We start from the raw sequence: 13,091 nt of genomic DNA, 5'->3' as shown, positions 1-13,091 counted from the left end.
TGAACACGCAAGTTGGAAAAGGCTTCACGGGTATGAGAGTGAAAGCCAGATTGCGTTGCCAGTTACCGATGAAATGCCTGAAACAAGTCCAGAGGGGGACGTGAGTGTGAAAGAAGAGATTAGTTCTCCAGCCAGGCAGGTAACACAGGACACATAGAGGTCTAGTCCTCCTATACGTGTGTCCAGTCGTCCTAATAAAGGTGTCCCACCTCAAAGATATGGTTTTGAAGCTGCAGCAAACTGTGTGCTGGCTAAAGGGCCAGCTAGTTATTCAGAGCTTCTCACTTATGAGGGGGAAGAAAAAAAAGCTTGGCTCGAGGCCATGAAGGCCGAATATCAGTCTCTGACTGACCATGAAGTGTTTACAGTTGTACCTAAGCCAAAAGACACAAATATTATTGGTTGTAGGTGGCTGTATAAGGTGAAACTACTTCCCTCAGGTAATGTGCAGAGGAAAGCTCGCTTGGTAGCCCGTGGTTTCTCTCAGGTACAATTCCAAGACTATGACCAGGTATTTTCTCCTACTGTTAGGCCTGAAACAGTAAAATTAGCCTTATGTAAGGCAGGGGCTCAACACAAAAACATTGATCATTTTGATGTCTGTACAGCCTATCTCCATGCTCCTATACAGGAATGTTTATACATGGAGCAAATACCAGGGTATGAGGTGTCAAATAAACATATGGTGCTCAAATTAAACCGAGCTTTGTATGGGTTGCGTCAATCAGCACGAGCTTGGTTTCAATACCTGTCACAATCACTAAAAGCAGCAGGCTTTGAGCAGGGCAAAGGTGATGCCTGTATTTTTACAAAAATAGTAGGAGGTTCAGAAGTCCAACTCCTTATTTTTGTAGATGATATATTGTGTATATATGAAACAGAAGAACAATTATGTTGGTTTAAACAAATAGCCAAGGATATTTGCAAAGTGAAACATTTGGGTCCTATCTCCAACTATTTGGGAGTGCAAGTGTCAAAAACCCAGGACGGTTTTTTCCAACTGAATCAGAGAGACAAAATTACAAAGTTGCTCTCAGAGTATGGATTAACTGAAGCACATGGTGTGTCCACTCCTATGACTACAGGGTATATCAGGGAGCCAGATGATTTTCCCTGGGAGGATGTACAGCAGTATCAGTCATTGGTGGGCAGTCTTTTGTATCTCTCATGTTGGGGCCGTCCAGATATAACACAAGCAGTAAACATGCTATGCCAAAGGTGTGCTAAGCCTTTCCATAGGGATTGGATAGCAGCAAAACGCGTCTTAACATATCTTAAGGCTACTCTCAACTTCTCTTTGGTTCTAAAAGCCACTGAACCTATGCAGATCACTATGTTTTGTGATGCTAGTTGGGTAGATCGCCCTGACGGTAAATCCACTACAGGACTAGCCATATTTGTAGGAGGTGCTCTCATTGCACATAAGACATTAAAACAGTCTTTGTTAGCACATTCATCTTGTGAAGTAGAGTTCGCTGCCATGAGCCAAGGTATCTTAGAGCTGGAAGTGATACAACAGCTCATGTCTGACATGAAAATGCATTGTGCAGTACCTATTGCTGTTTATGGGGATAATACAGCAGCACAACAGTTAGCCCAAGATGGTGGAATCAAAACACGCAGTAAACACATCTTAATCAGGTATTTGAATGTAAGATGTGCTGTAGAGCAAAGATTCATAAGATTGTTTAGATGTACATCTGGTGACAATATAGCAGACATGTTCACTAAAAGTCTGTATGCTGTACCATTTGAACGATTACGTGATGCCTTAAACTGCTCTCATACTGGCTTGGAGGAGTGTTGATATCTAAGTGTCAAAAGCCAGTGTGCAGAGGCTTTAGATCAGAACGATCAGTATGACAGGTAGACACATCAGGTGACATAGAGTCAGATGGTTAACTTAAGAGTCAGGAGACCATGAAGTGAATGACTCAGCTAAACTCATGCATGTATCTGATTGGGTGTCTACATGTATATATAGTTACTATGTACAGTATGGTAGGGGCTTCTTGCAAGTCCAGGTGTAGGCGAAGCACTTTGTCTCTCTGGACTGTAAACTTGTATATATTGCTCTTTATCCACCTATAAATAAATTGTATTATACACCTTTACAAAACAAACAAGGTGTGGACTCTTTGTGGATCCTCCTTAAGCTGGTGCAGTCACGCTGAATACACTTTATCTCACACTTTAAATTGATATTGTAGTCTATAAGGTGTTGAAGTTTATAATTGGGTAACGTTAAAAACCTTGAAGTAGAGTCAATTCTATTTGTTTTTATTGTCTATCTTTAGAAGCTTAATACATATTGGTTAAACGCTTTGCAACTTTGGGGAGAAAAAAAAAGATGGGTAACCATGTTAGTCTTGTCTGTAGCAGCAGAAAAGAGCAAGAGTCCTGTAGCACCTATAAGAAAAACTCATAAGTTTGAATACATGCTGATGGAATCTGAATGGGCTGAGAACAAGACTGAACAAGATCTTGGGGTTACGATGGATAGGTCAATGAAAGATGCCAACTCAGAGCGCAGTGGCAGTGTAAATACAAGTTCAATGCATTATTAGGGGATTATTAGGAAAGGGATAAAAAATAAAATGGTGGAATACTGTAATGCCTTTGCATAGAGCTATAGCGCACATTCATTTGGAACACTGTACAGTTCTGGTCATCGTATCTCAGAAAGGCTATTACAGAGCTGGAAAATATCACTTTACTCTATAAATAATTAACTCACTGCAAGTGGATGTAGTGATTGCCATGAGCATAGATGGCTTTAAAAGGGGATTAGGGGAGGAAATCTGGTCATCTTCAATATTTACATCAAAAGTAATTTCTGTAAGACTCCAATCGTTTAAAATTATTCATAGGTGGCACTTGACGCCTAAAAGATTGTCTACAATGTCATCCTCTTGCTCTCCCCTGTGTTGGAAGGGTTGCAATGAGGTAGGATCCTTCTCTCATTGTTGGTGGGGTTGTTCAAGGATAGCCACATTTTGGAAAGAAATATTGGAAGTAATAAAACAGATAACGAATTACGATATTCCATTATCACCTTCAATTATATTTCTAGACCAATGGAATATTCCACAGATCCCAAAAGCTATCAGGAATCTTATAGCAATATTTTTAGTTGCAGCGAAATCAGCGATAGCTTCAGTCTGGAATCTGAAGAAAGTGCCAACTAAAGAGATGTGGCTCTCTAAAATATGGGACCATTTCATCCTGGATAAAATTAATGATAATATTCTCAATGCTGAACGCTTTCCTGCCAGTTCCAATTTCTATGAGAAATGGTTCCCTTTTCTTGAATTTATAGACATGCACGATTTACATCCCAAAATAAGAATTGCTCAGACGTTGACTCAGTTTTCTGGTATTTGGTAATATTATGTATGCTTTGTTTAAAAGTTATTGTAATGTTCATATTCTTCAAAACGTGTAAACTATTATTGATTAGTTGTTGTGTTACAGTTGATGTTCATTGTTGATTTCTATTTGTTGTATGTTATAAAGCTTAATTTAAAAGTAAATTAATTAAAAAAAAATAACATTAAAAAAGGGGGGGGGATTAGACAAGTCCATATTCTTGACAACTGAGAAGCCCATCCTGAGCAATTTCACTGTCATTTAGGAAGACTGGTGTCAGTTATTCATGACCCTGTTGCCCAAGTCATAACAAAAGTCTCAAAAATGGGCAAACAGACTACCAAAATGAATCCAGACCCTTTAATAGAACTCAGCTTTAAATGTAAAATATAAGATGATCCTAGTAAGTCTTCTGTGTAAGCAGAGGAGTGTTATCCAATTTTCTTTGCTCCATGGTTGCAGAAACATCTCTTCTGTGGCCAAATGCTACTGAAATGGGTGGTTTAAGTATACACACAGGATGGGAACTTGGTTATCAGATATATGACAAAGACCTGTGGGGGGCATCTTATTTCCCCCTCCCACATTACTTCCTCTTTCCTTTTTATTAAAGCCAACATAGCCTTCTCTCCTTCCCACCCACCAGCCAAACTATCTGCTCTACCACCACCATCTTCAGCTTTCCTTCTTTCACTCCCTCAGCAGCTTGTACCTGGGAAAACTATAGCCCACTTGCGCAGTGCTGGATGCTGGCCTGGGCCTAATTGTGCAATGGGGAACCTACAAAGACTTACAAGGGGCACCTCATTTTCCCCTATATCATCTTTGCCGCACTATTTTCTCTTTCTCTCCTGGCAAACTCATATCCTCACCTTTCCCTGCTTTTTTCTCTTCTTCATACCCACTCATAAACCTATCTTTTATCTGCCCCCCATCTATAGTTATATTTATTATTTATTTACTTTATTTATACCCCACCTTTCTCCTCAATGGACACCTAAAGCAGTTTACATTCTTCACCTCTCCTTCATTTTATCCTCCCAACAATCCTCTGAGGTAGGTTAGGCTGAGAGTGTGTGACTGGCCCAAAGTCACTTAGTAAGCTTCTTTGTTAGAGTGGAGATTCGAGTCTGTGTCTCCCAGATTCTTATTTGAAACTAATCACTATGCAACACTGGCTTTTATGTAGTGGCACATGCTGAATAGTAGCACACAGCCAGGCCTTTCTGAGTTATGCAAGTTGGATGACAGCAAGTCATACAATGGTTACTGCCAGGCCTGGCCCAATGAGTCTGCCCTCAATGGTCAAAAAAGCTCAAAAAAGGCCCGTCTCCTTGCCTTTTAATGACAGAAACTAAAGCTTGAACATTGGCAATACTGCTACGGTTGCCTAGCAATGGTCACTGAGAGCATTTGTGTTTTAAAGCTACTGGCAGTCATCCTATAATGACAAAGATCAGCTCCACATAAAGCAATAAACAATTTAGGTTGTGTGAAAATAAGGTCCAGTTCAAAGGTCACAACAGTGGCCACCAAAACTACACTACAATGTAAGTTTAACTTTTGCAAGCAGTGAGCTGGATTGGCTGGCACTATTGCCAGTATTACATCCTCCACCAGGCAGCTGTCAAGAGTACTGGAGCATTCCCATAGAAGAATATTGAGCTGCAGTTTACAAACATGTCATTAGTTGTAAGGAATCCACTTTAAATAATTACTGTAGTACTAACATCACCTTTAACACTGGGAAAGAATCAAGAGAGTTCCTAGTTCTAACTACAGGCAAAAGACCTCAAAGCAAAAACCAAAAGAACGCAAGGCTAGTAACAATCAATTCAATCCTATGCTGAATTATTCCCATCTAAACACACTGCTATCTGTTGGATAAGATTCAAGTAATTCCACCCAGGATTGCACAATAAGATACCAAACATAAGCAAAATATAATAATTACTCCACTCCCACCCCACAAGCTTTTTTTTCTGAACAGAGTAAGGCAAAAAGACTTACTGTGACTGCACTTGTTGCGGTAATCCACCAGAGGGTTTCTGCTTGAGTGTGAAAGTCATCTGGGCCATGGGATTGACCTTTTGTTGGACCTCCACCTTCTTTGAGTAAGTCTGCTGAACAGATCGCTGAGGAATAGGCCATGGTGGAATCACAGGACCTGGTCCCCCAGGTGAAGTGGTTTCTTGCTTTGTAGCATCCTCACAAGTGCTACCTTTTGTCCCTGGTTTACATACACAGAGTTGTGGTCGCAAGCACATCCCGCCATTTTGGCATGGTGGCAAACAGTTAGCTAAGGGAAAAGATGATCAGAATATAGTGAATGAAGCAGTTAAAAACTCTCCATAATACAAATTAACCATTAGAGGATTTTCAAGCAAAACATATCCCTTAACATTACGTTATGAGGTTAAATGTTAAAAACTGATAGTGTGTAATATTAACTACTTTTATTTATGCAGGATGACAGTGATGTGGAGATTCACTGGCGTATAAAACAATTTATTTATTATTTATTTTTTTAACCCACCCTCCCCACAAGTGGGCTCATGACGAGGTACAACATTGATTAAAATACAACTTACAATCAGTCATAAAAACAGCAAAAGATAAAATACTGTACACCTTTCGGGGCAGCCAGCGTGAGTGGACTCTCCATACCCCTTGTAGAGGGAGACCGGTGGAAGGCTCAGCAATGATGGACTAAAATTAGCCTCCACCATATGCCTGGCGGAACATCTACGTCTTACAGGCCCGCCTAAATGATACAAGATCCTGGCGGGCCCGAGTGTCCTCAGACAGAGAGTTTCACCAGGCTGGGGCCAGGACAGAAAAGGCCCTGGCAGAGGACAAGCTGAGCCTCCCTAGGGCCAGGGACCACCAGTAGATGTTTTCTGGTTGAACGAGGTGCTCTCTGGGGCACATACAGGGAGAGACAGTTCTTTAGGTATGCTACAGCACGGGTCCCAACCTTTTTCAGCCTGTGGACTCCACTGAAATTCTGACACATGGTGGTGGGCACAACTACAAAATGGTTGACACAGGAGGTGGAGCCAACCAAAAAATGGCTGCCATAAGAGATAGAACCAACCACAATGTGTCAAGAAGTGAGGTTACATATAATTCTAATAGTAACTCTTCAACACTTCAGGCAGAAGCTCTGCTTAACAGGAAGCCTTTTTAAATAAACATATTATTTTAAAATATTTTCTTGAAATACTTTCAATCACACAGTGAAGATCCCTGTGCTATAGTGGCAGCTGCTACTGAAGCAATATTTTTTTTAAAAAAATGAGCACAGCCAAGCAGATCTCCAATGGTCAATCAGAAGCCCTGCTAGGCAAAAGCCCCACCTGGCCCTGCCCACATTCTATAAATATTTGTCAGGCACCAGGAAAGATGCTAGCAGGCACCATGGTACCCACAGGCACCATGTTGGGGACACCACAGTTTACAGGTACTTGGGCCCAAATCATGCTCTGTGTACTGGACTATCATATTAAGTATCTGTAACCTGGAAATACCTGTTGTGATAAATTAAGTACTTCCAGAGGGTAAAAAGCAGTATCATACAAGCAAAGTATGCTGATATAATAAAACAGATAAAGTATGGTGTGTTGACTTCTGATTCAAACAGATACGGCAATTTGCATGTTTCAGCTGCCTGGTCTGTATACCAGCAAAAATACTCAAACCTTTCCTCATTCATTACAGCATATATCTGTAAGGATGTTATCTTATTTAAGAAGGAAAATATGACAAATTTAGAAGATATAAAGGCTCCCCCTCCGCTACAACCAGTGCTTCTGGTGGCTGACACAGAAAAATCACAGTGTTGTAAGGGGCCATTTAGTCCAACCCCTTGTCCAATGCAGGAACAGCCTAAAGCATTCCTGATAATTATTCATCCAGCTGCTCCTTGAAAACAGCCAACGAGGGGGAACCCACCACATCCCTAAACAGCTGATTCCACTGCTGAATTATCTTAACTTGAATTTTTTCCTAACATCTAGCTAGTACCTTCCTTCCCATAGATTAAACCCATTGTTTTGAGTCCTATCCACTGTTGCCAAATGCCAACAGAACAGCTCCCTTTCCTTCTCTAATGGACAGCCTTTTAAATATTTAAAGAGAGTGATCATGTCCTCTTCTCCAAAATGAACATTCCCAAATCCCGTAGTCTTTCCTCGTAGGGCTTGGTCTCCAAGCCTCTGATAATCCTGGTTGCTGCTTTCCTCTGCACCCGTTACAATTTGTCCACATTTTGTCCTTTTTGAAGTGAGGCCTTCAGAACCGAACACAATACTCCAGGTACCTGTAAATGCCTGCCAATTCTGAAAAGCAGGCTGTATATTTTTATTTTATTTATATTATTTATAGTCCACCTTTCTCACTGAGACTCAAGGCAGATTACACAGTATGAGTCAGTACAGTCACAATCGAATTCAAAGACATTTCAATAAACACTGTAATAGGGTATATAAATGCATGTTTTTAAAGTTTCAAACCAGCAGAAATCCAATATCCAGTCAAAGAAATGCTGAAACAGAGCATAAGCAATTCTAAGACTGACATATTGAACAACGCAGAAACTACACACTAGGATCATACTTAGAGCAACAGACAATACATAGTAGTAAAATCTATAGTCTCTATCCCCTTACTAATGCTTCTCTTTGAGACCACTTCCTTACAGTACAGCCCTCCTACCTGAGTAAAAAGCCCTCTTCAGTTTTGCATTGTTTGTGGAAAACTAGGTAGCCCATTCCATAAGGTGGGGACCACCACAGAGAATGACACATACGGTCAGCTGTTCACTTTGGCCATGTGTCACTAGTGCCCAAAGTGATGTAAAGATTACATCACTACAGCAGCATAATAAGCACCAAAAATTGCACTGTGGGTATTCAACCCAAAACATACAAAGCCAGACATGCACTATTTTGACCCTACAAAGCCAAAGTCGCATATTGTAGAATCTAGGTGCTTGACCAACATTCCCCGCCCCCTTCAATTCAGCTAGCAGTAGGTTTGCCCCAATGTGGCAAAGAGCAGCTCTCTGGAGTTTTATCACAATAGGCAAATAGTAGCTCTCTGGAGTCATTTACATTAGGAAATAGTAGAGAGGGAAGGCTTAAAACCACCTCCCTTCACATGACAGTCTTGATACAAATCAAGTCTCTTCATGCCTGATAACAGATTTTTTTTTAAAGCAGAAATCTTTAAAACATGGAACTCTGAGCACTGGTTTGGCCCCTAATCTGACATGCTAACCACCACACCACAATGGTAAATCCTGTAAGTGACAGCACCTATATCTACTTACCCATCTATGCAAAGTGAACCCCCTGCACATGGATGCAGTAAAAGCTTCAAAAGCAAGGAGCAGAAGAGGAAATTATCTGCATCCTCTACCCTTTAAGGAAAATTCTGGCCTATTTAAACAACCATTCACCACCTCCTCAACCACAAAAGCTAGTCCTGGTTGTGGGCAATACGTGTGCCACTAAGGAGTCCCTTGGCAGCAGAAGGCAGTACTCTGGTACTTTTCCTGAGAAGGGATACACAGAAGTAGTTCATCCGTTAATGCTGATTAGCAAGCACTCTGAAACATGTATGTAGAGAGGAAGCTAATGAGTCGTAATGCCTCTAGAGGGAACTCTCTTGGTTTTCATCATCATCATCCAACCAGCATGCTGACTAAAATAGTGGGAAAATGCTGATGAACATCTTTTGGCACATGCTTTTTTTAATTATATTTTTCATTTTATTAATATTTTCCATTCATCGTTACAAACAGCAAACTTTTTAAGTCAATAGCATTACAGTAACTACAAATATTAACAACTGTTTAACCATAATCAACAAACAAAAAAAATAAAAAGTTAAAAAGAGTACATGTTAATTCATTAACAACTTCACATCTCAGAGTTACAATAACCAATTTTCTCCTGGTCAGCTATTGGAGAAGTCAGAGTACCTAATCACAAGAAATAACGTTTTTTATTTAAAGGTAAGCCATAGAGTAGTATAGGTCATGTTTTACAACGTTACTTGTCCAATTGTCATTTAAAGTCAAGTAGTCTAAGATTGGGAGCTATTGCTCTAGAAAATAGGATTTGTAGTTTTGGCACATGCTTGAGCAGATGAGACAAAGACAATATGGCGATGGTACCAATTCAAGTTCTGAGCCAGGATGTGTCTGATCAAACACTGGTGGATCCATGGAGAAGCCGCTTAGGACAACACTAATTACATTATAAATAAAACGCTTAATCATTGCAGTTCAAGTTTAAATAACTAATAACCAGCAGTGCTGCCTGGCATTTTTATTTGATGTGTGTGGTAGCAACGAGTGGTGAGGGCTGTAGTTCAAACCTCACCACACCTAGATTCCCTCAGGCAAGCAATTCCTCTCTCAGTCCTCAATAAGTAATACTAGTCCACTTTATAGGGTTGTTGTAAAGATTAATATGACAATATACATAAAGTACTTTGAGCATTGGAAGAGCTATACAAATACCTTGTATTTTTCTGTGAAAGCAGCTTAGGATTCAGTGTGGTAAGAGAAAAAACAAGCTGCCCAAGCTTGCACATCTCTCAGTTGGGGGACATAAAAATATTGTATTATGTATGTATTACATTATCCCTTTTGCACCGTCATTATACCTGAAAAAGTTAAATTAAATATTTTACAATTTTTTAAAAAAACATATGCTATCTATCACTTAGATCGTGTTTTTCTTTTACACGATCTTTTCCTCTTAGAGTTTGAACAGAAGAAAATTGCTGTAAAGACGCCTTTCACATGTTTGTCTGATTCTAAAAAGAAGAGTATACCCCCCTTCCCAAGCAAAAAATCAAGTGCACTTCCCTCTTTACGCAGTAAGAGGAATTTGGCAGGCCACTTCCCATCTGGACCAAGAACCGATTGTTGTTTCCAACAATCAGATTGCTTTCAGATCTCAAACAAATAATACAAACTATAACCTCAGTGTTCTTTTTGTCCTCCCTGTCTCAAGGGCTCTTTCAACATATATAACACACTGTCAAGAACTGGCCAGGCCAGACAAACTGCCCAAAACCAAGAGCAGCCTAACACCTGCTAAGCCGTAACAATGAACTTTGATGAGAATTAAAAGATATTATTGTATTAGCATGTGGCAGTTTGAGACACCAGCTTCATTCAAGTCACTCTGAAGCCTTTTTAGCTAAGGCTGAGAAGGATTGGTGAAGTAATATTGTCAATGATTTGTCAGCTGTTCCCAAAATACCTCAGCCCCATTCAATGGGAAACAAATCAGCAGGCAGATGCATTTTTAAATCCACATTTTAGAAGTGTGGCTATATTTATGGGTTCTAAAATAGGGTCCTTTTACACAATACTTAAATGTCTATTACTTTTGCGCATGAAACAATATACTTGATAGCTGAATACTCTATACTGAATCGAAGCAAAATTCATTTTACCCCCACTATTAATATGAGCTCACCAGGGCTTTTTTTCTGGGGAAAGAGGTGGGGGAACTCTCATCCGAGGCAACTGCCGGGAAGAGGTGGTGCACCCTCTCAATATGTGTGCATGCGCTCCCGGGACTGCATGATGACATCATTTCCGGGAAGTGCACTCCCCTGCAGGGCAGCAGCCCAAACCTGGCTGTTTAGGGCCCAATCCGTGCCGCTCTGGGCACAAAGTGGGCCAAAATGGGCCAGAAATGGCCCACATGAGCCTGGAATGGGTTGCTGCCACATGGAAGAACAATCCCCTACCAGGCAGCGGCCCAATCCTGGCCATTACGGGCCCGATACCTACCATTTTGGGCCTAAATTGGGCCCAAAATGACCAAGATCAGACAGCTGCAGGGCGAGGGAGTGTTCCCCCACCTGGCAGAGACCTGATCCTGGCCATTTTGGCCATTTGGGGACTATTTAGGGCCAAAAATGGCCCAGATCAGGGCCAAAACGGCCAGGATTGGGCTGGTACTGGGTGGGGGTACCCTCCCCTGCCTGGCAGCAGCCCAATCCAGGCTGTTTTGGGCCCAATTCAGGCCCAAAATGGCCAAAACCGGCCATTTTAAAAATACCCATGTGATACCAGTCATGTGGGTATTTTAAAGAGCTGCTGGAATGCCGTTCCAGGGCGTTCCAGCTCAAAAAAACCCCTGGAGCTCATTATTTTGTTTTAATGAATTTCCTTTGATGAAAGCTGTAATAAGTTATTACAATAAGCCTGCTAAGCCAAACCTTCCCTTTTATGGATACCAACCCATCCAAGATCAAGGCACATATATAGTAATGGTAAGCAATGAAAACATTTTCATTAGCAGTCTTTGAATACATTCTCTCCTTGGTTTAATTCTTTAAAACTTAATTAATTTACCTTTGGCTAAATTCTTAATTTAGTTACTCCAAAATACACTGAGAGAGCTACCTATGAAACATTACACAGAAATCTCCTATTTTACCATCTGGTTTCAACACACAAGCAACAGCATGCCTAATGCACATAAGAGAGAAAGTAATATGAGTCAAATTGTTTTCTGTGCTATCACTGACAGCAGGTGAGAAAAGACTGCATTGTGTCTTCACAGCAATTCCCAGCTGCTCTTCTACTGAAGTTATAATAGCAAATGGTACCAGATCATCCACTAATACAATGCAGGGCTCCAATTTTAGTTCAGGATAAAAATGGATTTCTACCCTCATGCTGACTAAAAAGTCACTTTTAGTTTTGTAGATGCCATGGATATATGTCCACTCCAAGTTTCAGCTCCAATGAGATGGGATTAACTCAAGACAGGGTAGAAATGATTCAGCCCAAAGAGAACAACTCTCTTTCAGTTACATTATTAATAATGATTAGCAAAGGAAACAGGTTTGGTTTTCTGTCCTATGTTCAATCACAAATATGGCCTTAACATGTGTGGTCCCATATATAGGAATACCACCAAAGCCTAGAAAACAATTTGTGAACTCTGCTCCTGCTGAGTCAAATGTGAGACCATCCAACTCAATATTCATTTGGGTCAAGATACTCAAGTCTTCAGGCAGCTCCCATACAAAGATGTATTATGCTTCTTATTTTCACTGATGTTTTTAAAGATGTTTTTAGAAAGCATAAGCCAGATAAAAGCAAACAGATTTTCTGTTTCAAAGAGCTAGATGGAAGTTAGCCTTGCATAATGTCGGCATAGTTTGGTTTCATGTTATGTGCTGCCACACAGCAAATGCCACCTTTGAGAGTGTATCTCAAGCAAGAGCTGAAAGAAAGAAAGAAAGAAAGAAAGAAAGAAAGAAAGAAAGAAAGAAAGAAAGAAAGAAAGAAAGAAAGAAAGAAAGAAAGAAAGAAAGAAAGAAAGAAAGAAAGAAAGAAAGAAAGAAAGAAAGAAAGAAAGATAAAATCACTAAAACTAAACGTTAAGGGCATGCCCTTGTGCAATTAGCCAAATCCACGCAATGGGGCCAACTACAACTAGGGTTTTATAAACCTGGGGGAATCCTTAGACTTTCATTAAAAAATCAAACAAGAAGGGGACTGGACTAGGGGACCAAAAAGAGTAAAAAACACACACACAGGAGTCTAAACTGCAAAGAGGAGAACACGGTAGCTAGGGCAAGGAGTAAGACCCCTGTAGCTAAGAAGGGAAATGTGATTCCCCCTGCAATTTAATTTCTTGCAAGTCTCCCTCTTGTGTGAACTAAAAAAAAGGGAGGGT

The 13,091-nt window shown here is 40.5% G+C and overlaps 1 protein-coding gene across 8 annotated transcripts in view; it reads right to left on the bottom strand.

Annotated features, from left to right (window-relative positions):
- LTBP1 (latent transforming growth factor beta binding protein 1) overlaps positions 1-13,091 on the bottom strand; it is a 416,097-nt gene that overhangs the window by 388,683 nt on the left and 14,323 nt on the right. For all 8 annotated transcript variants that reach the window (XM_054976893.1, XM_054976903.1, XM_054976911.1 and 5 more), the window contains exon 3: positions 5,380-5,668. In XM_054976893.1, the coding sequence (XP_054832868.1) occupies positions 5,380-5,668 (289 nt within the window). The remainder of the gene's footprint in view (positions 1-5,379; positions 5,669-13,091) is intronic.

The sequence above is a fragment of the Eublepharis macularius genome, chromosome 1 (assembly GCF_028583425.1).
Source record: "Eublepharis macularius isolate TG4126 chromosome 1, MPM_Emac_v1.0, whole genome shotgun sequence".
Taxonomy (NCBI): Eukaryota; Metazoa; Chordata; class Lepidosauria; order Squamata; family Eublepharidae; genus Eublepharis; species Eublepharis macularius.
This window is presented reverse-complemented; position numbering and strand designations above follow the sequence as displayed.